General features: G+C 52.3%; 2 protein-coding genes across 9 annotated transcripts; one reads left to right on the top strand and one right to left on the bottom strand.

Annotated features, from left to right (window-relative positions):
- Positions 1–57: 57 nt before the first annotated feature.
- On the bottom strand, positions 58–15,362 carry LOC141747497 (uncharacterized). Of its 3 annotated transcripts, none has more exons than XM_074597820.1 (4): positions 15,101–15,362; positions 4,734–5,770; positions 4,415–4,593; positions 58–1,639 (listed from the first exon to the last, which is right to left on the bottom strand). In XM_074597820.1, the coding sequence occupies exons 2-4, from the start codon at positions 5,131–5,133 to the stop codon at positions 1,262–1,264; spliced, it is 957 nt and encodes a 318-aa protein (XP_074453921.1). In that variant the 5' UTR covers positions 5,134–5,770; positions 15,101–15,362; the 3' UTR covers positions 58–1,261. The 3 variants fall into 3 exon arrangements, with proteins under 3 accessions (XP_074453921.1, XP_074453920.1, XP_074453922.1); XM_074597819.1 differs by lacking the exon at positions 15,101–15,362 and adding an exon at positions 14,528–14,712; XM_074597821.1 differs by lacking the exon at positions 15,101–15,362 and adding an exon at positions 8,517–8,610.
- A 1,488-nt stretch (positions 15,363–16,850) lies between these two features.
- RNPS1 (RNA binding protein with serine rich domain 1) lies at positions 16,851–27,066 on the top strand. 6 transcript variants are annotated; one of them, XM_074597814.1, is made up of 10 exons: positions 16,903–16,956; positions 17,362–17,733; positions 17,934–18,012; positions 20,559–20,750; positions 21,119–21,274; positions 21,591–21,782; positions 23,015–23,117; positions 23,895–24,048; positions 24,533–24,674; positions 25,954–27,066. In XM_074597814.1, the coding sequence occupies exons 4-10, from the start codon at positions 20,680–20,682 to the stop codon at positions 26,057–26,059; spliced, it is 924 nt and encodes a 307-aa protein (XP_074453915.1). In that variant the 5' UTR covers positions 16,903–16,956; positions 17,362–17,733; positions 17,934–18,012; positions 20,559–20,679; the 3' UTR covers positions 26,060–27,066. The 6 variants fall into 6 exon arrangements, with proteins under 6 accessions (XP_074453913.1, XP_074453918.1, XP_074453914.1 ...); XM_074597813.1 differs by lacking the exon at positions 17,934–18,012 and having other exon boundaries at positions 16,872–16,956; XM_074597812.1 differs by lacking the exons at positions 17,362–17,733; positions 17,934–18,012 and having other exon boundaries at positions 16,851–16,956.
- Positions 27,067–27,146: the final 80 nt, after the last annotated feature.

Genomic DNA, 27,146 nt, shown 5'->3' with positions numbered 1-27,146 from the left:
TGAGTTATTTTTACACTACTGAATTTTGCCCTCAGACTAAAGGAGTTCAAAGGAACAGGCCGGGGACGACTTCTTCTAGGCAAAGTTTGTGCTAAGCGTGGTGGCCAGAAAGCAAGCAGCCTGTTTGGCTGATGCAGGGGAAGGACACGTACTCCTGTCCCCTCTGGAGATTCACTGCTGGGTGATGAACCGGGGCCACCTTTCCACCCAGCAGGCGACTCCGGTTTCCAGTGCCTCTGGACTCCGGAGCTGCAGTGAGGGTACATCAGCCTCCCTTGAGCCCTTCTTGTCCGCGCAAGGGCGTTCTGCACATGGTGCCCCTCTCTGCTTGAGCAGCTGTGCCCCACCAGCAGCCTGCACCAGGGAGAGCCCCTGCTGCTAGGGACCATGACCAGGAGGACGTCCTGCCCAGAAAAAGGGGTTAGAAGAGAGACAAATACCCAGCTTGTGCCCAGGTGCAGCCCTTTCTCCTATGGTCCTGCCTGTATCCTGGCCAGGCAGCAGGCAGGAGCAGTGCCAGACTCTAGATCTCTTGAGAATTTGGGGTGAGGAGGGTGACCTAGGTGGGACCTTGCTCAGTAAAAGCTTGTTTCCTACACCAGGGTGATATATCCCTAATGGTGTGGCGGCAGATGCCAGGCCTCCAGTGGCACCCTTTGTGCGTGGAGCGGTGGTCTCACCTCATGGGCTTGAGCACCCTGCACAGCTCCACACCTGGTGGCAGCACCCAAGACGGATCCAACCTGTTCGCTGGTGGGTCGAGGGGTAGGTAAAATGAAGAAAGAGATCCCACAATGTTTCTGAACCAGGGTGTATGGAGATTTTTACTGAACGAGGCTCTGCAGAGAGAGAGCGCAAAGCCTTTCTGTGATTGATTGTCACGGCACTGACCCTCAGGAGAGGAAGCCCCGCTTTTTCTTTGAGACCCGCCTCCCAGCTATGTCTCTCTTAGTTGTAGCCTTTGCTTGCAGGCAGCCTGTCTGCACTGCTGAAGTCCGTGGGCCACCAGCCAGCTCCAGTGTCACCCAGGATGGGCAGCACAGGAGAAGCAAGGCCTCAGCTCTCCATTGCCCTGCCCCTTGTGCCAGGCAGCCCCTTTCAGTCAACAGGGCTGAAAACGTGAGGCACTGGTGATCTCCTCTGCCGGGTGCTCCACATAATCCTTAGGCAGCTGCCCACAGCCTCTGAGAGGCGGTTCTTCTTCACGGCTTCATCCTGCCATCAGCGCAGCGCTGCTAGAGCACGCTGGCGTCACGTGAGGTCAGATGAGCTCCATCTTGAACTGGCTGAAGTTTGGCACGGTGGGCGAGGGCTCGGCCACACTGCTGAAGGGGACGCAGGGCTGGTTCGCTGGCACCGTGCCATGACTCACGGTGGAGCTGAGCTGCTGCAGCGTCATCAGCACCTCCTGCTGCAGCCGCTGCTGGTGCTCCTGCTGGCGCTCCAGGCGGCATTGCCGCTCCAGCACGGCGTGCAGGGCCTGGCTCAGCTTCTGGATCTCTGTCTGTACAGTATCCAGCTTTTCGGCAATGGCATGGGAGCTGGGAGTGGGGGGAAGCACTGGTCCGCCCCAAGCAAGGCTTTGGTTTCCAGGACTTGCAGGGTTCGGCAGGGCAGTCTGAGTGCTGACATCTTTGACCTGGAGTGGTGGGAGGCAGGAGAGAAGGGAAGGTGAAACATTATCAGATGCTCCTTTAATGGCGATTAGCAGGAGAAGGATTTATTCTGCACCTAGCTACAAGAAAGGCTGAGAGAATTGTGTTTGTTCAGCTTTGAGAAAAGGAGGCCTGGGGGAGACCTTATCACCATGTCCCAGTATTTAAAGGGTGGCTACAAAAAAGATGGAGACTCCCTTTTTACAAGGAGTCACATGGAAAAGACAAGGGGCAATGGGTACAAGTTATTCCTGGGAAGATTCCTATTGGAAACAAGAGGACAATTTTTCACAATGAGAACAATCAGCCATTGGAATGGTCTCCCCAGGGAAATGGTGGCTTTCCCATCATTGGACACTTTTAAGATGCAGCTGGACAGGGCGCTGGGCCATCTTGTCTAGACCTTGCTTTTGCCAAGAAAGGTTGGACCAGATGATCCTTGAGGTCCCTTCCAATCCGGGATTCCATGATTCTATGATTCTACAAGGCATGAGAGAAAGCCATCACCTTGTTGTGGACCTCTAGACCTCACCACACTCTGAGTTGCACTTCTGAGCTGCACTCAGCAAGTTTGCCGATGACACAAAGCTGGGAGGGGTGGCTGACACACCAGAAGGTCGTGCCGCCATACAGAGAGACCTGGACAGGCTGGAGATTTGGGCAAAGAGGAACCTTATGAAATTCAAGAAGGGCAAGTGTAGGGTGCTGCACCTGGGGAGGAATAACCCCCTGCACCAGGACAGGTTGGGGGTGACCTGCTGGAGAGCAGCTCTGTGGAAAGAGACCTGGGAGTCTTGGGGGACAACAGGATGCCCATGAGCCAGCAATGGGCCCTGGTGGCCAAGAAGGCCAATGGCATCCTGGGGGGCATCAAGAAGAGTGTAGCCAGCAGGTGGAGGGAGGTCATCCTGCCCCTCTGCTCTGCCCTGGGGAGGCCACACCTGGAGCACTGTGTCCAGTTCTGGGCTCCCCGGTTCAAGAAGGACAGGGAACTGCTGGAGAGGGGACAGCAAAGGGCTACCAAGATGATGAGGGGACTGGAACATCTCTCTTATGAAGAAAGGCTGAGGGATTTGGGTCTCTTCAGTCTGGAAAAAAGACAGCTGAGGGGGGACCTTATCAACACTTATAAATACTGAAAGGGTGGGTGTCAGGAGGATGGGGCCAGGCTCTTTTCAGTGGTGCCCGGGGACAGGACAAGGGGTAACGGGCACAAACTTGAGCATAGGAAGTTCCACCTAACCATGAGGAGGAACTTCTTTGCTGTGAGGGTGGCAGAGCCCTGGCACAGGCTGCCCAGAGAGATGGTGGAGTCTCCGTCTCTGGAGACATTCCAAACCCGCCTGGCCGCGTTCCTGTGCCACCTGCTCTGGGTGACCCTGCTCTGGCAGGGGGTTGGAGGAGATGATCTCTAGAGGTGCCTTCCAACCCTGCCATTCTGTGATTCTGTGATCCCCCCAGCCCCTATGCACTGCTGCAGGGTCACCATGCCGCCCTGCTGCTCTCAGCATGTGCTTAGCCGCCCAGTGGGGGATGCTGCTGGATGGCAGCCAGGCTGCCCGTGCTGATGCGAGGCCTGTGTTTGCTCTCTGCAGGGACAGAAATAGCGTATCCTGGGTTTTTCTTTCCAGCCTCGCCATTTCTTTTATTGCACCCTGAAGCAAAGGGCCGTTCTGCTCCCTGAGAGGGATCACATACTGGTTTTGAACCTCAGAGGAGCCTTTCTCCTGGAAAGGGTGTTGAACAACCTGTGCCCTCTCAAGCAAGGGCTCTTAAGAAACACCTGAGTGGGCTGGAGAAGGTGTTTGCTGTGTCTGAGCAAAGAGAGGGCCGTGGAAGAAGGCTCAGCCTGACTCGTGGCTGCATTGCATACCCAGGACGCCATGGTGAGGAAGGCAAGTGTCCTACTATCCTCCATGGGGGAAACGGCATCTCCCAGCAGTGAAGTCTCTGGAGGTTGAAGCCTGCTCTGAAGGGGTAAACCTTGGGCACTGGGGCAGCCCCATAGCCGTGCCACCCTGCTGGCAGCCTACCCAGGGCTGGTCCTGGGACTGCTGGGTCACTTATGTTTGCCCCATGGCTCGCTGCAGCAGCCAGCAGAGCTGGGCTTGGCCGTGGAGCCGGCCAGCTGGCTGTGTGCCCACCGTGGTGGGTGGGATGGCCACAGCGATGTGGACCTGCTGGGACAACACATGCATGGCCATGGCCTGGGTGTCTCGTGGCACAGCAAGGCGAGGGTGTACTTAGGGATTCCGGCAGCTGGACGTGTTCCAGACCGTGGCCATCCTGGCTGCGTCACCCCATCCTGGCCTGCTACAGCCTGTCATCTCCTGCCGCAGCACCAAGCTGCTGGTGTCCTTGTGGTGGCTTGAGGAACCTCCTGAGCCTGTGCTGAAACCAAGCCTTAAAGAGGGGGTCTGTGAGCTGCAGGTTGGAGGCCAGCGCTGGCAGAAATGGGTGTCACTGTGGCTAACATTGCCCAAGGGCAGCAGTGGGTGCTGCCTGCAGCAGGTGGGCAGCAAACAGAGGGGCTTCCCAGACGAGCTTGCCAAGTGCTGTGGCCAAGCGTCCCTGGAGAGTGCAGCTAGCAGAGGTCTGGGGGGCATTTCAGGAGTCTTTCATCCCCAATGGCCTGTCCCATCTGCACGGGTTGGATGCAGCAGGGCGCTGTGCGGGGCCATCCCAGTGGGTAGTGCCGCACCAGCTCCCGGCCGGAGCAGACGGGCTCTCCTATACCACCGTGCAGCCTGGCTTCCTACCTTTTTCTGCAGGAGGATGGCCCTGTCCACGATCATCTTCTTCATCATCAGGGCTGGGTTCCTGGTGGGGGGTGCAACCAGCCGCCCTGGGCTGGGCAGGGGCTCCGGGAGGGTGGCTGGCACCCCCGGAGGGGGGCAGCTCCCTGGAGCCAAGGGGACACTTGTGGAGCCATCATCGCCTGCAAGGGACAGAGAGAGAAACGCCTTGAAAGGAGGCCCTTGGAGGCTCCCAGCAGGGGACGGGGAGCCCTTTCCCTGGCCCAGCGCTGCCATGGGGTGGCCATGGTGGCGACCCCCCACATGGGGAGCCAGGCCTTACCGTTCCCAGGGGTCAGTCCCATGGGCAGGTTCTCCCCGAGCTGCTCGCTGTCCTTGCAGAGCGAGGCCACGCTGACAATCCGGATGCCTTCCTTGGTGTCCTGGCTGCCAGCGGGGCAGGGCGCCTGGCTGCCTGCAGGGACCCCGCCAGGCATTGCGGGGGGCTGGGCACCCGGCGGCTCAGCCTCATGCCCCCGCAGCGGGGGCCAGGGCTGGTCCCCGTCCCAGCCAGCTGCCGCTGGCCCCGGCTCCACGCTCTTCCGCTTGAGGAAGAGGTACACGGCCTGTGGTGTCACCCGGATGTCGTCCAGCTCCAGCACCTTCTTGATCTTGCGGAAGCTCAGCCCAGCCCTGCGCAGCTCCACGATCCTCCTCTTGGCGTGGTCATCCAGCCGGCCCATCGCTCCCGGCACCTCTCCTGCGCCCGGCACCTACATCCCCGGAGCGCGGCCGCTGCGGGGATGCCGGCAGCCCCCCAGGGCAGCACTAAGCCCAGCGATGGTGCTCGGGCTCGGCTACTGCTCTGCCGCCAGGCTGCTGGCCCCGGCCGTGGGTCCATGTGGCACCATCTCCAGCTTCCAGCAGTGACCTGGTTCCCAGCCTGAGAGGAGGAGGGAGGCAGCTCTTCCCACCAGAGTGACTAGGGACAGCCTAAACTCTGTCCCTTGTTCATGTGGATCCTCCTCAGAGCAGGGGGTCCAGCCCAGTGCCCCAGTCCACCAAGGGCACAGAGGATGGTAACGGGCTTGGCTCTGCCCAATGTCCCAAACTGGACGTCGATTCCCCTCTGCCAGCAGCACAGTGAGGAATCAGGAGTGGTCAGGAGCTCAGCATCCCGGGGAGCTCAGTGCAAGTTCTGGCAAGCGGCGGTTCATCACACAAGGCTGGCAGGTCTCTGCTGGAGCTTTGCGTCTCCTTGGTGGCCTGGAAGGTTATGGCGAGCAGGACCAGGGATGCCTACGTAGACAGCTACTGCATGGAAACTTGGTGTCACAGAGCCTTGCCCTTTGGGTCTGGAGATGACACTGTCCCCCATACCTTTGGGAGAAGAAAAAGCAACCATTTATATATCAGTTGTAAAGAAGGCACGTGTATAAATGTCACGGCTGTGCCTCCCATGCTTCCCCTTTCTCCCCACATGTACAGCCTTGGCTGGTGGTGTCAGTCAGGGGACAGTGGCTCAGGACGCGGTCACACTCGCTGCGCGTGCATGGGTGGCGTAAGCAGGGACCGCGCTGCCAGTACGGCCTCTGCAGGTCCCTCTCTGCCAGGTCGCACCCTGGTGCAAAGCAACATGGCGGGACCAGCCCCTTGCCTTGCTGCAGGCATCACAGCGGGACGGACGCTGCCTGGAGTGGTGCATACGTGTTTATATGCACCCACACAGGGATATACCCATACGTGTATATACATACACGTGTATGTGTGTATACAACTATGGTGGAGGGGTTTTTCCACTTCCTATCAGCTTCCCTCATCTGCAGGCATTTCTTGGACACTCGGTGCTGCAACTGCTGCCTAAAGGACATACTTTTGGGTTTCACCTCACCAAAATAAATAGCCTCCAAGAACTCCCATAAGAGAGCAAAACACTTTTCAGATTAGCAATGTACAAGAGAGGCTACCTCAAGTGGTCGCTGCCAAGCAGATGTGATATAGGAAACTGTTCCAAATCCCACTTCCCCAGGCACACGTGGATCTAAAAAAGGACGATTAAGTGTTTTGTTGGCCAAGGAGGCGCAGAGACTATCGTACATCAGCCATAGAAAGCCAGAGGGAGAAATGGAGCCACTTAATTCAACACAAGAGTTGGGCCCCCCTCTGCGTTTTACTTCTTCCGCGGCAAGAGACATTGACACCAGAGATGTAGACTGTACTTTGATCCAGATCTGTTTACATCCAAAGGCCTCCCCATGCCCTGTTATGTGTTTTAGGGACCTTTTAGATAAGAGCTGGTGGAGTGGATGTAGGAAAACAGACATCCCTGGCCACAGGGACTGCAATTGCAGAGCAAGAGGAAAACGTCAGAAAGGCCCAACCTTCTCCATGCCAAGGGGAGATGCTACAAGGCAACCACCACCTTGAGCTGTGACTGCAGGTACAGGGAGCTCAGGCCCTGGCAAGAAGCTTTGCCCTCCTCCCAGAGCATTTCCAGGCATGGCCAGAGGACTCTAGAACCGCTGGTGACAGAAACGTAAAGTTTGCGTAAATGCCAGGAAAGCTAGTGTCCCACGCCTGCACCCTTCATCCAGCCTCCGCATGGGAGGAGAGATGATGAGCGCCTTGGAGATGCACTGATTCCATGCAGCATCTCCCCCACCTCCCTCTTCACTGAAGACGTGACTCGTCTTGTAACATCACCAGGTCCCCGCTCCTTCCTTCCTCACCTGCTCATCTCCTCCAGATGCTCCCCAGCGCCCTGCACATCTCCTGCTTCCCTGCCTTCCCAGGCCTGGGGACGGCGCGTGGGAGGTACAGACCATCCCTGCCCCACTAACCCCACATCAGCTCAGCATTCCCAGTGCCGGGTGTTCCCCCGCAGCCCCCCAGTTGCTGGAGGGGCGTGTGGAGTTCGGCCAGGATGGCTCCTTGCCGCAGCGTGGCTCCGAACCAGCAGCACATGGCTGCGAGCAACAGCTCCACGGGGCTATCATCAACGCCCCCGGGGCTCAAGGCTACCTTCATCCAGGCTCCTTAGGCTTCAAGAACAGTACTTGTCTCTGCAGCGGGGCTTTTTAAAAATAGGTATTTTCTGAACAGAGGTAGACCAAGACCTGGAAGCCCATTTCAGAGAAGCAGTCTGTGGGTCAGAGTCCAGCTGGCGAGCAGGAGGTGAGTGCGGGCAGAAGGGCAGAGTGAAATCCAGCTCAAATCCTCCTCACCTACACCGAGAGCGCACAGCAGCTACCTTCTACCCTGTCGGGTAGGAGAAATGGGTTGCCAGTGAAAGGAACAGGTCGCCCCTCCAGGCAGTACAGTATTCCAGCAATTTCCTCCAAGATCACAGCAGTCAGCCTCTCTGGCAACTCGGGGCTGGCTCCATCTCTAGTTATGCCTTTGTTTATCCAGGGCCTGCTGTGAACTTGCAGTTTCCCTCATTGCTCCTCATTTCCCCAGCTGAGTCCATCACCTTCTCCTCTTTCTCCCTCTCCAAAGGGGATTTTCCCAACGGAGCCGCAGCCTGTGTCATGCACGCAGCTCATGCAACACAGCTGCCCGAGTTACACATTCACGGAGATGAGACCTTTACACTCACCTGGCCTACAAGATGTTTGTTACTCTCCAATAAGTTTTGCAGAAGGAAAATAAAAAAAAAAATAAATAAATGAAAGGGAAAGATTCAGGGATTTTCCTAGACCTGTGATTTTCCATCAGGGACGGAGTTCCCTTCATTTCTCAGGGCCAGGCTGGGGGTGCTGTGTTTCCTTTGAAGGTTTCTTACACCAGTCGAGAAGTTAATTCAAGTGGTGCCTTTGCAGGGGGACAGGGAGAGTGAGCACATCAGGGGAAGCAAATTCAGAGCACTGCAATCATGTGAGCTTAATCTCTGCCTTCACCCCTTTGAATTTCTGCAGATATCGGGAAAACAGAAAGGTTTCATCTCCTCCAGAAAGTGCCTGGAACAATCTCATCTGGGCTGACTCAGCCGTTGCTATTTCTAAAACAGAGCAGCACCACAGAGTCTTGTTTGGTTTGGAGGTTTCCATACAAAGCCCAGGCGCTGTGAGCGGCGTGTGGGCACAAGAAGCCCCTGTTCGGAAATCACAAGCCTCCCTCCACCTACCTGGCTATCACGTGGTGCACCAGCCACAGCCGCAAGTCATATTGCAAGCCCTGATTTCTGCAGTCATGCCTGTCTGGACGCAACATCCTTCCCCCGCGAGCTACGATAGCTTCAGTGTGATCCCTCAGGGGTCTGCAAGCGTCCTTCCCCCACCCACAGCCCGCAGCGGGATGCGGACTCGCAGGGTTGAGATGCAGAGACTGGAACATTCGGCTTACGGCTGCAACCAGAGAGGGCTTGTCACGCAGCACCACGGGCTCCAAGTATCACCCTTCGGCGGGTTGCCTTCGAGACCTCACCCAGCCAGCTGGACACACACATTTCTGTGAGCAGCTGCGTGCTTTGTTAGAGAGCCAGGCCTGCGAAAGGAATTTTGCTTCAGCCTGCCAATTTAGGCGTCTGTCGAAATTTCAGATCAGCCACCCTTTCTTCAGCTGCTGCTGAATCCTTGCAGTGCCTGAAGTCTTTTAAGTACTTAGTTGTAGCTGGGAAAGCTCCTTTAACCGGGCATCACTGCTGGTAACGCTTCTATTCCATAACCGTTCCGATACTGCATGCAGTATTATCCACAGAAACACAGCCCAGAGCCTGGAGCAACCTTCTCATCACCAGGACTATTTCCTTAGCTCTCCCACTCTCTGGCCAAGAAAATATTATATACAAAATGGAATAGCCTCAAGAGAGGAGTAAGAAGGCAGCACTCCTGCACGCCCCAGGGTTCACTTCCACGCAGAGAGGATTTAAGGTCTGAGAAGGAGGAAGAGCATGAATCCAAGTTTCCTACAACCCAGGTGAAGTTACCTAACCATTAGCCTTAGGGCAAGCAGCAGGCTTGTTTCTGCGCCAGCGCAAGCCCCAGCTCTGGGAGGCGAACCCAAAGAAGAGGAGCTCCCCAGCATCCATCCTGCAAGTCCCATGGGCAGAGGTCCCCCGCTTGCCTGCACACACCTACACCCACCGGCCGGCACGGCCGCTGGTCCCTCCCCCAGTCTTCCTGCAGCCCTGAGTACCAGGGTTGGAACACCAGATTCCCCAAGAGTTCAACATTAGTTGTGTGACCACAGAGCTGGCTCGTGTGTGGGAAAATTCACTTCTCCCTTCTCTCACCACTGCGAGCCTGCTCTTGGACCCAAGCAGGTTTGGCCCTGGGGAGGTGCAAGCAAATCTGCTTCCGAAATTCATCCTGAAGTGAAGCAGGGAAGAATCAGATCCCTGCAGAGTCTTCAACGGACGGTGAAGCCGTGCCACAATCATGCAACCGCTTTACCCTGGAGTTGTGCTTTCTCAATGGCTATTTAAGTCATCTGGGTGAGCTGCACGACAGCACGCCTGCAGCCAGCCTGGCCCTCAGGGACAGAACAGCCTTGGAGAGAGGCAGGCATTTAGCCATGGATGGACTTAACCAGAGCAACACGCTTCAATCTGTCATTTCAGAAGCGGCACGGCCACAAGGGCAGCAGATGCCAAGGTGGAGCAACGTGTCTCACCAGTGAGACAAACTGCTGATGCTGAGAATGGCTGTGACTGAGGAAGAGAGAGGAGCAGGAGATGGAAAAGCTGCAACCCATGGAGAGCGAGAAGATGCAGCTCATCACGTCTGGCCTCGGCGATTGAAAACAGCCGCTTTACGTTGTTAACATCCCAATGCACATTGGACTCAAGAGCTTGCTGTGCTGCGGAGTGCAAAGTACTCCTGCCCTAAGAAGGTCCATGTAGGACCATGAAGGACAAAGTTAGATATGGGTATACTCCTTTCCTTTCAACTTGAACTGCCTTTGTACAGTGCAAGGCCAGTGTACCAGGGCATGGGATGCGAAACAGTTTGACTAATTCACAACGGCTGCGCAGGGCACCCCAGGCTACGCAAAAGCATGAAAATAAAGACAGGGAAGGTGTTAGCAAAGGGGCGTTGATCCTCATGGACCTTGTATGGAGCCACAAGACCAATCTGCCAGACTTCCCTTCGCCCTGGGCCTTGTGGCTGGTAGTAGCTCAGTGAGGTCCTCTTGTGAACCCTTCCCTTTGCCTAATTCACAACGGCTGCGCAGGGCACCCCAGGCTACGCAAAAGCATGAAAATAAAGATAGGGAAGGTGTTAGCAAAGTGGCATTGATCCTCATGGACCTTGTATGGAGCCACAAGACCAATCTGCCAGACTTCCCTTCGCCCTGGGCCTTGTGGCTGGTAGTAGCTCAGTGAGGTCGTCTTGCGAACCCTTCTCTTTGCCTCCAATTGCCAGCCCTCCTCAGATCCCCAGCATGCCTTTGGGAAGCTGGAGCAGCTGCAAGCAGCTGGGGAAGGACACGGATCCATCCTCCTCGGTTTTATTGCTTTCTCACAGCGTTCTAGCCACTGCAAAAGCTGGCAAGATGAGTCCTTTTTCACTCTGCAGCAGCTCTGAGGGGAAAATAAATATTAAAAACATCCTCCAGAAGCACAAGGTGGACGGTGCTGGTTTACACTGGATTCATATACGGAAAGGAGCTTCTTGCAACCAAGAGAGCAAGAAGAGTTTCAAGTAGAGCGAAGGCAAAGATGCTGTGGAAGGGGTGAATCTGCTGGGGGAACGCAGGATTCCTTCTCACCCTGCAGAGAAAAGTGCTGTGAACACAGTGAGCCATGCTGGACGGGAAAGACGAGCTGGTATGGCAATGCTCCGCTTGGTTTCTTGCCCTCGGGGTCCTATTTCAGAGCCGGACCAGCACAGCTTTGAAGGGCCATGGATAGTTTTTAGCTCTTCGCCTAGAGAACAGTTTCAGTGCTGTACCAACAGGCTGGAAAGCCTTAGCTCCATGGAGACGGGTAATCAGAAAGAACCAGCCATGTGGTTTAGCGGTACTTATCTTGGAGGAAGATTAACAGTATTAGGTGTCCTACAAGGAAATGTTGCCAAAGCAGGCAGATCTGTGCCAGAGCAGAATGGCCGTTTCTCCCAGGCTGCGATTGTACGCAGTGTCACTGCTTTGCAGGGTCTGACGAGCCTCATGGAAGCGATAACATTATCTAACAACAACAACTGCTACCAGCCATACAGACTGCTGTATCCCACACTATAGGGCCCTGATTTTCCTTGCAAAATCGGTGAAGGAGCAGCTCTGTTACAGGTTTTATTAAAAGGAGATGGGCCAGTTGCATTTAGATGGTGCTGCTGTTCCCTGAGCCGTGTTGGCCCCTGCTCTGAAGGGATAACCCCATGAGAAGCTTTTCAATCAACTTGTTCTTCAGGCACCAGAGCGGCAGAGAAGAAAGGGTTGTATATCTGGCCCAGGATTTGGAAGTGAGTTATTTAGAGCCCAGGCCTCACTTTGCTCTGTCACCTTGGACACCCGACCTGTTCCTTCGGGCTCTGCGTTCGGAGCAGTTGCAGAGCCAGCCCCCTGCCCGGCCACACCTCGAAAATTAGATCCTCAAATGGAAAACACAAAACTTTAAGGTTCTGCTCTAAGGTTTGCAGTATGTGCAAATTGAAGAAAGTTGGGTCCCCGCGAGGTTTCACTAAGGAACAGTTTGGGGGTTGCAAAACAAATGGTGGGTGGGCTGATACGCATCGTTTGCTTTTGACCCAGACAACGCCACTACAGCCTTGTGCTAACTGGGGAACAGGGCACAAAGATAAGGTGACAGGATAAATAGGAGTGTGTATATATATATGTAATGAGTATTAGGATTTTTTAGGGGCACAGGGTAACAACAATATAAACATAGTAGTGGTTCCTCATGTTTGAGGGAAGGAAAGGAAGAGTTTCGGGAATACAGGAAAATCCACCCTGATAGTCGCAGCGTCCCAAGCCACGCAGCACAAAGCAGTGACGCTGCATCAAAAGGCAGTGATGGGTAGCTTTGTACAACAAGACCTCGCAGTGGGTCAGCACTCCTACAGCCCAAAACATAGGTCAACATCAACGCCATATCACGTGGTCTGACAAATTCAGCGTGGCTGCGATGCTGTGCCTAGTAAAGGTCAAATTTGTACTAAGAAATGAACTGGAGGGTCCAGACCTGATATTAATGACCATGGAACCACAGCTCGAAGGAACAAGAGGCTTTCACAGACCACCTGGAAAGGCCCTGGGGGAGAGGGACAGGCTGGATTTCACATCCAGGCTCAGAAATTCATCTCTGCCCTGCAACTGAACAAACTCGTCAAGCTGAGCTTCATTATTCAGGCAAGAACAGCAAATGCCAAGTACGGCGCTGCCCTGCCTGTATCTGTACAGTCAGCATTAGCCCCTCTTTAAAGTGTTTTGCAGCTTTAAGTGTCTGCTCTCCAAAGACGCAGCCCTTCCAGCAGAGAGAGTTGCAAAGGCTAAACCACAAGCATACCTTGAATTTCTAGTGTCTTTCACAGCCTGAAGAGGAAACAAATAAATCACTGCAAAGTGTAACGTGTTTCACCACAAGTTTGTTCCTTGAGGTGAAACCAGGAGGTCTGAGGAAGGTTAACACTGAGCAGGCAGTCGGGGGCATGCTTTGTGAGTGTTGCAAGAAAACAGAGAAAAGGCGAGTCATGGCACAGTTTTCAGGCTAAGAGCCCCAAAATACAAATGTGTGCATAGGCACGTTCAGGTGCGGACAGTCCTGGAGTCTTGAGGTTGTCCATGGCCTGCCTGCCGGTGTCCACTGCAAGAATCAGCCTCAGACCGTGAGAGAGGGCAGGCCAGGTGTTCAGAGACTACTGCTGAAGATTTAAATCACCTAGAAGCCTTTCAGCTAAACTGCTAAATTCACCTCCTTCTGCAGATTAGAGAGAAACCCCCCAAAATCTCCTTTTTCTGCTGTCCAGCTCCCGGACAGAGCAGCCAATGGAAACTGGGGCTAATCTCAACTCTCTGCAGAGATAGGCAAGGCTACTGCACATTAGGATGAAAAGCTGCCACGACCTTAGAAGACAACCCCCCCATCCTGCAATTCCTCTAACGAAGCCACGCTGGCTGTATTCTCTGAAGCCAGCCACACATCTAACCTCCCTCTAACACGGGTGCGGAAGGAGCGATGGACTGAACCGGGAGATGGACCAAAGCTCTTACAGCACAGGGAAAAGAGGTTGCGGGCTGAGCCAGTGCCGTAGCGCAATCCCTGCAAGCATGAAGTAATGCCCGGTACGCGGCACCTGGCACCTCACCGTGACAAACAAACGCCAGTGGCTTAGTGCTGCTGTTGGCAGAAGAACCCACCGATCACCTGCATCTTCTGGGGCTCGGGGAGAGCCCTCTGTGGCCGCGCCACCATGCCGCTGGGGCTCCACAACCCAAAGCCAACGAACACGAAGGAAAAATGAAGCACCCAGTTGCAAGACGGTGCAACACGCAGGACAAGCACTTTCAGCCTCAGGTGGCATTTAGAGACTCTGTCTAATTAGTCCTAACCACCATCTACCACCACAAGCAAAGCAGTTCGCCTGCAGAGACAGCAGTAAAAAGCAATGTTGTCATCGACAGCCCAGAATGCAGGAATGAAGGGACAGAAAAACACAGAAGCAAAACTCAAAAGCAGCACTCACGGAGCTCTGTTCCTGCTCATCTGCAGTGTCTTGGCTGGAGCAGCTTTGTGATTGTCTGCTGCCTTAAATGCACCGCCCAGCAATCTATCGACACACAGGCAATTTCTAAAGAGGGTCTGCACCTCCGCTGCAACATTGCTAGGCAGGCTTCTGAGTTGAAGAAGGGGCTGGAGGACAGCAGGACGGCATTTCAGATCAGACACACCACTCCCAGCTGTGACACTGAGTCTCAGTACGGCACCAGACCTCTGCATCCCTGCTCCGAGCGCATCCCCGGTCTGCGTGCCGGGCAACAGTGGCCCACGCCACCCAGACCCACACCCCGCTGAGCACGGGATGGCCGTGGGCCCTGCAGGAGCTCACTGTCACTGGCCTCCGGCCACCCATCCCTGCCGCTTGCACCCCCGTCAAACTGCCACTGTGAGAAGTTTCTCTCCATCCTTCCCCGTCGCGCTCCCAGCACCCCAAACAGCTTAACGCACAGAAGCGAACAGGCAGAGCATCCACATACAGGGACTAAAGACGACTGCCAGGATCCTCCCAGGCGACGGCACCAACTTGCTGCCGCTGCTGCATCCTCCGGTGGCTGTGGCCAGCCAGGGTCCCAGCACAGCCCAGCTCTGCAGCAGCCAACTTTTTGGGAGGCTGCTCTTTGAAAAGCTCCTGCCCTCTTTGTTTGGTTGGGGCAGAGCCAGCAAAGGCTGCCGGGAAGGTCACCCAGGAGGAGACTTATGTACAGGGAGGGAGGAGCTCTCCTCTTAACTCTTTCAGGGCAGCCTTGCTCCAGGACCAGGAGGAGCCACCTCACCTTTGCAGCCTCAGGCTGCAGACCCGCTGTCCTGGACCACAGCTCACAGGTGGCTGGTGGCCCCTGTGTCAGAGGATGGAGGAGAAACCCCATAGGAGGCAGCAGTGCCATCCCTAGAGGTCCCACCCAGACCTGGAAGCACCGGCTCCTTGGGCAGGATGGCAGTGGTGATGGTGAGCTGCCTGTGCCGGGCTGATGGCTGGCGCGGGGCAGAAGGTCATGGTGGGGCCATTCGCGCTGAAACTGAAGCAGACGCATGCTCTGACCTGTTCTCACCTCTGCTTGTGCCCCCAGACAAGATGTTCAAACGCCTCTTCTTGCTCAGGCCTGGCCTTAAGGCCTAGCCCTGCCACCGGCTAGCAGGCACTGAGAGGAGGTCAGACCCCCCCCAGCACCCTGCCACCGCTGTCCTGCGGCTGGCCCCGCTGCCCACAACTCCGCAGGGAGCTGCTTCAGGGAGAGAACTGGCAGGAAACTTCCTTTTTTTCACAGCAGCGTTATTTTTTTCTGCTGGTTCAGTGAACGCACCTGACCTCCCCTGGAGAAATGAGAGAATTATGAGAATTATGGGGATATGAGAATTATGAGAATATGGGGGCATGTGGCTTTGGGATCAGCCAGCCATTATGGCTGTGCTACAGCCAAGAGAGGAGATGATTTTAAATACGTTACCTAACAGCAGTGAGCCCAGACGAGTCGAAACAAGCCTGGCCTCCATCCCTGCTGCCCATGGAAGCACGGCATCTCCCGCCGGACCTTCTCTCTGCAGCAGTCTGTGGGGTGGAGGCTGGGTTGGGACCGAGCACTCAAAGGCCGTCGCTGGACCTGCTGGAAGCCACAGGTCCTGCAGGTAAGGCAGGCTGAGACTTCTGGCTTGTCTTTGTGAGGCCTAATCTTTAGTCCAGATTGCCATTTATTGAATCAAGATAGCAGTACTTGCCATCTTTCATAAAGTGGTTTTCAGATTTGCTGCTAAAACGTGGTAGAGAAGAGGTTCAAATGTACCATGTCTTACTCTCCAGTGGCTGCAGTTGTTATCTGACAGGCACATCCATTAAGTATTCCTTAGTCCAGTGGTTGCACTAAGTATGGGCAAAAATGGGCAGCACAAGAATGGGCTAAAGAGTTTAATAAAGCACCATAAAACTCAAGAACTAAAGCTACAGTACTCAAAATTTCATGTGTAATGAGTTAGTTGGAAGAAAGGAGAGAATAACAGCCATGCTGGGTCAGGGACATCTCCCACTAGATCAGGTTGCTCAGAGCCCCATCCAGCCTGGCCTTAAAAACTTCCAGGGATGGGGCTTCCACCACCTCCCTGGGCAACCTGTTCCAGTGTCTCACCACCCTCATGGTGAAGAACTTCTTCCTAACGTCCAGTCTGAATCGACCCATTTCTGGTTTAGAGCCATTCCCTCTAGTCCTGCCATTACCCGACATCCTAAAAAGTCCCTCCCCAGCTTTCTTGTAGGCCCCCTTAAGACGCTTCCCAGAGTACAATCCCCCCACTGCAGCACCGAGAGACTTTCCAAGGCGGCCACCAGCATCCTGGCCCTGCGTCAGGAACAGTGTGGCCAGCAGGTTTGGGGCAGTGATGGTCCACCCCACAGACACGCTGACACGCCCCCCCCCGCTCCCCTCCTCACCCCACGGACACCCTGAACCCCCTCCCCACTCCCCCCCCTCCCCGCTCCCCTGTTCACAAACCACGGACACCCTGAGCCCCCCTCACCCCACCCCCCCGAACAGCCTGACCCACCCCGCTCCCCGCTCCCCGCTCCCCGCCCCCCTCGGACACCCTGACACCCCCCCTCACCCCCCCACCCCCACACCCCCACTCCCACTCCCACTCCCACTCCCACTCCCACTCCCACTCCCACTCCCACTCCCACTCCCACTCCCACTCCCACTCCACGACGCCGCCCCGCTCCCCTCCTCACAACCCACGGACACCCTCACACCCCCAGTCCCCTCCCGCCCTGTCCCTTTAAACCCCTTCCCAGCCCCCTCCCCCGCCCCCAACGCCGGCGCGTGACGGCATCGGCGCGCGCCGCGCGGCGCCCCTTCCCGCCCGCGCTGCGTCGGTCGCGCGCGACGGGCCGGGCGCGGCGGCTGAGGCGGGTGCCGAGGATGTGAGTGGGGCCGGGGCCAGGCGGGGGCCGCGGGGGATCCGCGTCCATCCGGGCCGGCCGCGGCGCGGAGCGGCTTCGCCGCCGCCCGGGGGTGCCGCGGGGAGCGCGCCGGAGCCGCCGAGGAGGAGATGGCGGGGCGAGGGTCAGGGATGGGGCCCCGGCTGCTGCGGCCTACCGCGCCCGGGGGCGGGGAGTGCGGGCGGGAGGCCGGGCCGGGGCGGGGCCGGGCCGGGGCCTGGAAGGGAGCCGGGGCCGGGGGTCTCGGTGCTCCCCGCGGCTGGGGCGGCGGGAGGAGCGCCGGGCGGGCCCGGGGGCGGGCGGGCCGGCGGCGCGGGCCCCGGGGTGCGGGCTCTGCTCTGAACCGACTCTGTGCTTGGTCTGTGCTTTTCTCTCCCTGTTCCTCAGCCCGCGCCTCGGCTTCGCTCATAGTATGGCGACACGTACGGTGCGGTCAGCAGCGACAAGGCCTTGGTCCGCCCGGCGCCGTAACGTACCCCATGGCGTGCGAACCGGGACGCGGAGCTGGCTGTCCCGGCGCTCCTCCGGCCCTGCTCGCTGTAGTTAGCTTGGGCGAGCGGCCGTAACTTTGCAAAGAACTGCCAAGCGTTGAACCCTCTCCTCACAGGAGGAAATCTTATCCCCATTTTGCAAATGAGGATCTGAAGCAAACTGCCATTAAAGGACTTGCCTGTAGTCGTGCAGGAAGTCCGTGGGAGAGCGGAGTTTGCTTCCTTTGCTGCTCTCTAAGAGTGCAAGCCGACTCTTTAAAGCAGAGAGGTGTGTGTGTGTGAGACGAATGTTTGGCCCTTGTAGATTGCTCCTAGGCTTTCTGGTTTGGGGTGGGTGCTGCAAAAACATCGACTTGGTAGGGATTGAGAGGGTTTTTTGATTGTAGGAAAGATTGTGTGTTGCTTAGAAATGCATTGTTATTTGCCTTTGTGTGAAAGCCATGATTTTATTCTTTTTACGTCTTCCAGTGAATGTCTGAACACTTACAGATGAAATTGCCCACAGGCTATGTCTCTTAGGCTGAGGTTTCCAACTGAAATAAGCTAGGCAAGTGGCATTCTTGAGAAATATCCATATATAAAAGAAGCATGGCCAGCAGGGTGAAGGGGTGGGGATTCTGCCCCTATGCTCTGCTCTGGGGAGACCCCCCTGCAGTGCTGTCCCCAGCTCTGGGGCACCAACAGCAGAAGGACACGGAGCTGTTGGAGCGGGGCCAGAGGAGGCCCCGGAGATGCTGGGAGGGCTGGAGCCCCTCTGCTGTGAGGACAGGCTGAGAGAGCTGGGGGGGTTCAGCCTGGAGAAGAGAAGGTTCTGGGGAGACCTTGGAGCCCCTTCCAGTCCCTAAAGGGGATGTGACTGGGGAGTGACTTTTTACAAGGGCATGTAGTGATAGCATATGGGGTAATGGCTTCAAACAGGAAGAGGAGAGATTTAGATTAGATATCAGGCAAAAATTTTTCATTCTAAGGGTGGTGAGCCCCTGTCCCAGGCTGCCTAGAGAAGCTGTGGCTGCCCCATCCCTGGAGGTGTTCAAGGGCAGGTTGGAGGGGGCTTGGAGCAACGTGGTGTGGTGGGAGGTGTCCCTGCCCAGGGCAGGGGAGTTGGAACTGGATGATCTTTAAGGTCCCTTCCAACACAGACCATTCTGTGGTTTTGATGGAGAGAAAACAGTTTAGTTTTGAGGCTGCTTAAATGCTGCATGTATCGTCAAGTGGAATTTTGCTCAATGTATGAACATATGGCTGATTTGCCTGGTAACTGCCTGTCCTGAGGAGTGGTGCCGGAGTGGTAGCTGTTTAATTGAAGTATTACCTACTACTCCAGCAGTGGGCTAGATAACAGCAAAGCGTGTGCTGGTCTTCATCTGGTTTCTCTCTCCTCCCCGCTTCCAGTAGGGCTAAAACCAGAGCCAGCTATCAGATGATAATAGATGGTTTTGCATGGCTGAGCTGATAGCATCATCACCGTGATAGTCCACAGATGCAAGAGAAATCAGTGTGTAGGAAGAGATAACACAAACCTGACTGGTGTAATTAGAAGAAAGGTGGGAAAGGAGGATGACGAGTCTTGTAAGATGACTTGGTCTTGTAAGTCCAGAAATTTGTCGATTCTGTTCTTCCAAATGACTCAGCTGGTCTCATGCAGTGGCTTTCAGTTTTTGAACTGCAGCCCCCTCACGCTTTCAGCGAGAGGCATAGAGCTGGTTAGAAATATCACACAGCTTGGGACACGTACTCAGGTTTGCTTTTCATAGTCACGTTTACAGCACCTATGGAACAGTCCATGGACTGTCTTCTTACCGCCACTGGTGTTAGAGGAGCCATGTCCTCTTCCAGCGAGCCCTACCAGTGTCATGTTTGTGTTGTGAGTTTCCTGTTCTCCATGCAAAAAGGCATGGGTGTTTCTTGATCTGCAGAGAGCTGGGTTTGCAGGTGTTCGCTTGTGGTGTGGCTTTTTGGAGTTGTCATATTAGGGAAAATGGTGAAGCTGAAAATCAGGTGTTCAGAAGTGATCTCTTCCCAAACATAAATTTAATTGCAATTTAAAGAATAAAGTAATTGCTTACCAGAATCTGACACCAGAAGCATAGAAGCAATAATGCTGTTGGATGCAGTGAGCTGGAGAGGTTTTTTGCTTGTTAACTAATTTTGCCTGTGATGCATGTGGAGATAGAGATGTTTCCAACATCATGCAGTACTGTGAATATTCAGTGCTGCTTCAGATAAGCCTGGCAGTTCAGACATGCTTCTGTTCACTCTTCCATTTCCTTAATGTTTCATTCATAGGCAGATAATGGGTGTTACAGCAAGCCAGATCTGCCACAGCCTTTTAGTGGTTAAAACCTACATTGGAGGCAGCTTTGTAATGCAGGCGTTAAACAACCCATGTGGAATAGTCAAAATGCAACATGTTTAGACATTGCGGAATATGTGATGGATGCAGCCCTCTCATGTGAAACGTCTGGAATTCCACTAATGCCCAGTATTTCAGTGTTAAGTAGTGGGGCTGAGGTCAGAATCCAGTTTAGACTTTCTGCTAAGAAGTTAAAGTGGGATCTGCTGTTGCAGCAGTGCAGCAAACTGGGCTCTCTAATCTACCCTTTCCAAGGCTGACAGAGCTTTGGAAGCAGCTTGTTGAGGCTGAGAGCAGCCATAATTCGGTGGGGGGGTGTTGTTCTCAACAGCCCTTTCTTCCTGACAAATATACACTATATGGCACAAATTGGCTTTGGAGAAAAACAGTGCTCACTCCTCTGGAGATAAGGCTGTTGTCAAGAGGCACGAGCTGCATGTACATCTTGCAGTGAAAAAGGATGTCCTCTGTCTGCCATTTTTTTGGTTGGATAATTAAGGTACATTGTACTTCTGTGAATGGCAAAATGGTAGCTTTAAACCTGGATGCAGACTTTTACATGAGGCGCGCGGTGCTAGCACAGAGGCTGGCTGTTAACGGCCCTGTACCAGTACGTGTAACTGAAATACTCTGTAGAAGTCAGTTGACGCCCAGTGTGCTGCCATTGTTGCAAAGTGGGCTTGCTGTTTTATGCTTCTCTGTTAATTTCTTGTTTCTAAACCCTTTTATCTTGTCACTAGGCTGTTCTTTGGAGTTTATTGCACTCGATTAGGGATCGGTTCTCAGAATCGAGGAGTTAGAAGTGAGATTTGAGATAAGTGAGGCCCATTCGGTGCTGCTTTGGACGCCTCCGAAGGGGAAATGGAGTTATCAGGATTGAAAAAGAAGAGTTTGCTAGGACTCAAAGAAAATAATAAAAAATCCAACACTAGGTAATCATTCTGTCCGAATTTTCTAGGCTTAACAAAACTGGGGATGTTACAGGGTACTAGGGTTCTCCCAGTGAGGGTGAGGAATTGGAAACATAACTCTTTTTGTGTGAATTTCTATGTGTGAGAATTTCTATATGCCCTAACTGTCTTCCTCAAAGCTGCTCTGTAATGTGAAATATTTTCCTTTTTCTAAAAACTCCAAACTTGACCAATGCTTTAACCTCCGCAGTTTTGGTGATCTTGAGTTACATTTGAAGTTCATTGTTTTGTGTTGCTGTTCTGTTCTGTGTTTGGGTGTGGGGGTTTTTGTTGTTTGGTTTTTTTGTTTTTCTGTACTAAACAATGTCTTCTGCGTTTTGTTCTTGAAGGGCTCCCTCACCAACCAAGCGCAAGGATAGGTCTGAAGAGAAATCAAAGGACCGGTCCAAGGATAAAGGAGGCACTAAGGAGTCGGGTGAAAAGGATCGTGGTCGAGACAAGACACGCAAAAGACGCAGTGCTTCCAGTGGGAGCAGCAGTACCAGGTAGTTGCTTTTACAGGTAGTAACAAATTACAGTGTTCTTAGAAACCACCAGCTTGATTTCTGGTACATTTCATTCCCTGTGTCGTGGACTCATTGAAAGCTTGTGTTGTGTCAGTCATAGTGCAGTTTTGCCTAACTTGAGGGGTTTTAGGGGTTTTTTTAGGAATGAATTTCCTTTGGCTGTCTAATGAGCTATGGAGCATCAGTTTTCATTGTTCTAACTCACAGTTGCTCGCTCCATAGTTAGCAGAATTTTTTCAGCCATTCTTTTTCTGGGTACTCCACTCGTTTTTATTCCCTCTATCACCCCCAACAGATCCCGTTCCAGCTCAACTTCCAGTTCAGGGTCCAGTTCCAGCACTGGTTCTAGCAGTGGCTCTAGCTCCTCTTCTGCCTCAAGCCGCTCTGGGAGCTCCAGCACTTCACGCAGTTCGAGTTCTAGCAGCTCCTCTGGATCTCCAAGTCCATCTCGACGGAGACATGACAACAGGAGGCGCTCCCGCTCCAAGTACGTTTTATTTGCCTTCTAGAAATTGCCATGTGGGAGGTTAATTTCCATGTAGAATACAAGATTATGATCAGAATAGATGTCTTTTTTTTTCTGAGGACCATTTACTTTCTCCATAACTTGGAGATCTGAATTTTCTTAGAATGGGTGTGCTCCTTTTGCTTGCAATCAAAACCTATGCCCTGTAGGAAGAGACATTAAAAACCTCATTTTAAAGAGTGATTTTAAATACTGTATTTCGTAGAGGCAGTTTTAATCAATGTTTCCCCAATAATATGGGACTATATGGACACTAGATAGAGTAAAGATCTTTGATTCCTGTAAATTACAGCCAAGACTATCAGAAAAGTCAGGGCTGAAAGCGGTATATGTGTGTATGCATATGTAAATGTATATTATTATGTATAAAAAAAAAAAATAAAATGGGAGGAGGAGCAAAGGAAGCATTTTCCTTTAAGGGTGGGAGTCAAACTATGTTAGTGTCCATACGGGTTTTCCTTTGGATAATTCTGTAGGTAGGGTGCTGAAGGCTGATAAATTCTACTGAATTCTTATAAGCTAGCGTGGGGTTTTTTTTTTTAGTATATCCCTCAGTTTATGGACAGTAAGATTAAGAAGAAGCATAAATATGATTTTTCTGCATACTGGATTTTTTACAGATTAAAATTACATTCCAGTTGTGGGTTTAAAAAAAAACTACAACGAAATTGTGCTATGCAGCTACTTATATAGTTTTTTTTAACTGTGACATTTCTGGACCTCTGTAGTGAACAGAAGATAGAGAAACACAAATCATTGACTTCATTACTTTGCCTACCTGTGGTGTGCTTTGGTGTTTATGTCCTCATTTTGCCTCTTTAATTGTTGAGGCAAAGAATGGTTTTTGTTTTAACTGGGAAATTCTTTAATTACAGCCAACAACTTTGAAGAAATATTTGCTAAATTTGTTTAGTTTGTTACCTAGTTGCAGTTGAAACCTAGTTGAAAACTCACCAAAAAAAGGCTCTCAAATTCCAGAATGTTCTAAAGCAAAAGCAGACAGGGGAAATGCAAGTCCTGGAGTGTTTCCAAGTGTAACACCAGCACCCCAGCACTTCCTAACCTGTAACATAAGAAAAAAGATGCCCTCCCAAGAAAAATGGTACCCTTTTATCGTGTGGTAATGACTGACTTTTTGGTTTTGTTTTGCATGTTGCCTGAAAACTGTAAACATTTTCTGTTGTCAAAATCAGGTCCAAGCCACCCAAGAGAGATGAAAAGGAGCGGAAGAGGCGGAGCCCATCACCCAGACCTACAAAAGTGCACGTTGGAAGGCTCACTAGAAACGTGACCAAGGTAATGGCATGCTCCCTGGTGATATCAGACTTGCACGTCTTCTGTGAGGACGCGTGAGTGTCTCTTTAAGCTGTCAAAACTTTTTTGTTGCTAGAGTGCTGCCAAGCTCTTGCAAATTCCTGCTTTGTGTCCAAATTAATTGGTGAGAAAAATTTTGGTAGGATTTTACGGAGTCAACTACAGTGCAGGCAGGCTTTTGAGACTGTGTAGTGCTTAAGAGGTCCATCTGCTTTCTCAGTATCCCAGACCTTGTATCTTGCCTTACTGGGAAGAAAATTGTAGAAGTTGGGACAATGGCGGGAATTACCTTGGAGGCATTAGGAATACCTGGAGGTTCTTGATAAAGAATCTGAAGAGAGCTGGACTGGCTTGAGTTGTCTTTGCTAGAATGTAGTTTAAAGGTCTTCAGAAGTAAAAGGTTTAGGGTGGTGAAAAAAATGACTTATTTTTTTTTTTAAAAAATAATAATAATTGTACCTTAAGAGTTTTCAACTGAGGGCTTAAGTTCCCTTTTCAGATCCCCAAGAGAATTTTTACATTAGTTATGTTTTTGTAGCCAGTGTTGACATGCAGCAGTAATGCTGCTAGAACTGAAGGTTTGGAACAATCCAAGGACAACGGTACAGAAAGCAATGGTAATCCTTTCCACATCTGGCTGATGAAATGTGTCTCTTCCTGACCATAGCATTGATTTAAAGCTAATCTAGTGCTGCGTACGGCTCGAATCCTGGTCAGTAAGTGTGGTCTACATCCTTAAGTCTTGCTCTTTCTCTGCAGGATCACATTATGGAAATTTTTTCCACTTACGGAAAGATTAAAATGATCGACATGCCAGTTGACAGGCTAAATCCACACCTCTCTAAAGGTTATGCTTATGTGGAGTTTGAGAACCCAGATGATGCTGAGAAAGCCCTGAAACACATGGATGGAGGTAGGTATCAAATGCTGCAAGGAGGCTGTCTGCTTTTAAAAATCTCTGGAGCAGATGAGTTTGATCTGAAAATGAGTTGGAGGTGATGGGGAAGCCTTTGGGGAACTGATCTGAAATACTGCTTGTTTTCAGATCAAATGGTTTTGGCTTTTGTGTGGTTCAGGACCGATCCAAAAATCACAGAACTATTAAAACTGATTTTTTTCCAAACAAACAGTAATAAAGTTCTTTAAGTTTTTTGTGAGAATCTTTCCTGGTTAACATCTGAACTACAATTTGATGGGATATTAGGTTAAGAAGTCTATTATATGCGCAGACTTTGTCAAAATAACTCCTGAGTGGGTGTGGTGGAAATAGGACTGTAGGCTGATTGATGCTTCAGTTGCTTGTGATGAAGCTGTGAGTTGCAGTGTAGATTTTGCAGTTGTAGATGTTAGTCTCGAAAAATACTTACTTCTTCCTTTTTCTCTGATTCCCTTAAAAGGCCAGATTGATGGTCAGGAGATCACTGCCACAGCTGTGCTGGCACCACGACCTAGGCCACCTCCCAGACGCTTTAGCCCGCCCAGGAGGATGCTGCCACCACCACCCATGTGGCGCAGGTCACCACCTCGTATGAGGAGAAGGTGAGAGCTGTGACAATTGGTATTTCCTTCTCAGCATAACAGCACTTTATCACCGAAAGACTTGAAGGGGGCATGTGGACAATTCAGCCCTGTTGGACTTGACTTTCCCCTCGAAATGACTTTTGGGCATCAGTTGAACCAGGATTGTACTTCTTAACTCCTTAGCGCCGGGGTGACCTGCTCTGGTCTACACGCTGCGCAGTCAGTCAGAAATGTCAGATGCTTTCCAGCCTGTTCCCTGAGTCCCTTCCGCACCGATGCTTCCAGGTGAAGTGGGAATGGACTTGTGGCTGGCAGAATGCTTTTGGCAGCCTGCTCTAGCCCTTTGCTTGCCTGAAGCCCTTGCACCTCCCTCTCTTATTTCTATGACCAAAAAGCAGTCCTCCTGCATCGGGCGAGCGGAGCGCACTGACCCCAGGGTATGACCTGACATGCACGCGCCCGTTGTGCAGTTTGGGGCTGCCTGAACATGCTCGGATAATAAGTCTTTTGGAGTCTTCCTTAGCATCTAGATGGGCTTGGAAGTCTGCTTAGACTCTTGTCACTGGTAAAAGCCACTCCCGTTTGAACCACTGGATTGTTTACAAACTACAGGTTTAAAAATGAGAACTGGTTAACGTGGCAGAGGATCCACTGCCTGTTGGTCCTCGTTTAAACATACCTTTTACTGAGGTCTGGCAAAAGCTAGATTTGGTGTTGCCTCCTCATTGTTTGTGTTCTTCCCTAGTCTAACTTTTATTATCCTGTTCAGACTGTGCTCGTATTCTGTGCCTGGAACCTCAGTGTCATACTGGTACAGATTGATCGTAGTACTGAGAACCTTAAATCTTAACTATTTCTTTAGAGTTAGACTTCCTCTAAGAAATCTCCCTGGGGTTTGAGAGGGCTTATGTTAAATCCATTCCCTGAATATCACTGTATTTCAGGAGTCAAAGCTGACCTTTCAGGTGAAGGAGAATCTGATGTAAAATGAACGTGAGCTTGTTTTGCTTGAGGAAGAAGACAAGATTCTTGTCTGTCCTTTGGTTATTAAACATTCTTTCAACTTCCTGAAGCAGAGGGAGGGTAGCCAGAATATTCTTTCTGTGTAGTCAATGTTTGAGTTGCTGTTTTCCTCTGGAGCGGGCTGTATTTTGCTGAAGCTGTTTTACTGTGGTGTGTGAGGGGTTTTTGGAGGGAGGCGGGGAAGTGGTTTTGAAAAGTCAGTAGATGAGCTGACAGGTTACTGGAACCTGTTGCTCTTGTCTCCTAATTAAAGCTTTCTCCTTCTCTCTGTCAGGTCCCGGTCTCCTCGGCGCAGATCCCCTGTTCGCCGGCGATCAAGATCCAGATCTCCTGGCCGAAGGCGCCATCGCAGTCGCTCCAGCTCAAACTCCTCACGATAAAGCAAAAAGACTGGACAGCTTTTTATTTTTTAACTTAAATCCTGTCAGACTAAATATTGTACCTTTTTTTTTATAATGGGTCTGGGTGAGGAGGGGTGAGAGAGAGAGAAATAATCCTGGCAGTGAAGGCAACCTAAGAGGAGAGCGCGGCAGTTCCCGGCCAGTAGACAGCCTTTGCTGTGGAGCTTCTAATTTCCTGGCATTGAATTGAAATTATTTAAAAATGGCTTTGATTTTGAAGGCTGCAGAAACATCTTTTCCAGGTAAAGGGAAGGAAAGATGTCACAGCCTCTCTTTCTTCAGTTAGCAGGCTGCTGCTTGGTGATTTCTAACCGCTTAGCACGCTGTACAGACGAGCATGTAAATCTTGAGCTATTTCAGAAACCCTGTGTAGTAAGGCAGGGAGGCATTTAACTTGATCGCCAGGTGCCAGCACAGGATTTTTCAGAGCAGCTGGAATCCAGATCTGCCCGAGATTTAAATACCGAGTTGTCGCTTTATTCCAATCCTCAAACAGATTGTTAGTTTCTGCAGAGTGTGCCCTTCCTGCAGATTGTGCTCTTCTGTAACGCATACACCAGGCGATCGCCACGGTCCAGCCCACCGAACGTGATACTTTAGAAAAGAAGGTGGAAATCTTCAGAACTGGTTTGTAGCTGCCCCCATAAGTGATTTCTTTCACCTTTTCTTAAAGGGTTTTTGGTAAAAACTTCACGCGCAATCCCCCAGGGAGATGGTGCAAGCGTTTCTGCCCTTACCGATCTTGGTCGGGTGGCTGCGCGTCAGCCCCTGGAGACTGCGAGGCAGAGGAGGCGGCAGGGGGCTGCCACGCTGGTGGCATTACCTGGGGCTCGCATAGGGAAAGGCAAGGAATTTACCACCTGTTGTACAGTCAATACTATACAGATTTTTGTTTTGTTTTGTATCACTTTGTAGCCTTTTGGGCCATGTTGTGTTTGTACTTGTGTAGGACGAGCAGTTGAATAAAGCAGTAGGGTTGAGAGTAACCGGCCTGCCTCGCTCCCTTCTCCATCGCCTCGCCCGGCGCAGATGCGCTGAGGCCGGCACCTGCCTTTTGGGGCAATTT

This window comes from Larus michahellis, chromosome 8 (assembly GCF_964199755.1).
Source record: "Larus michahellis chromosome 8, bLarMic1.1, whole genome shotgun sequence".
Lineage (NCBI taxonomy): Eukaryota > Metazoa > Chordata > Aves > Charadriiformes > Laridae > Larus > Larus michahellis.
Note: the sequence above shows the minus strand (reverse complement) of the source record. Positions and strands in the feature narration are given on the sequence as shown.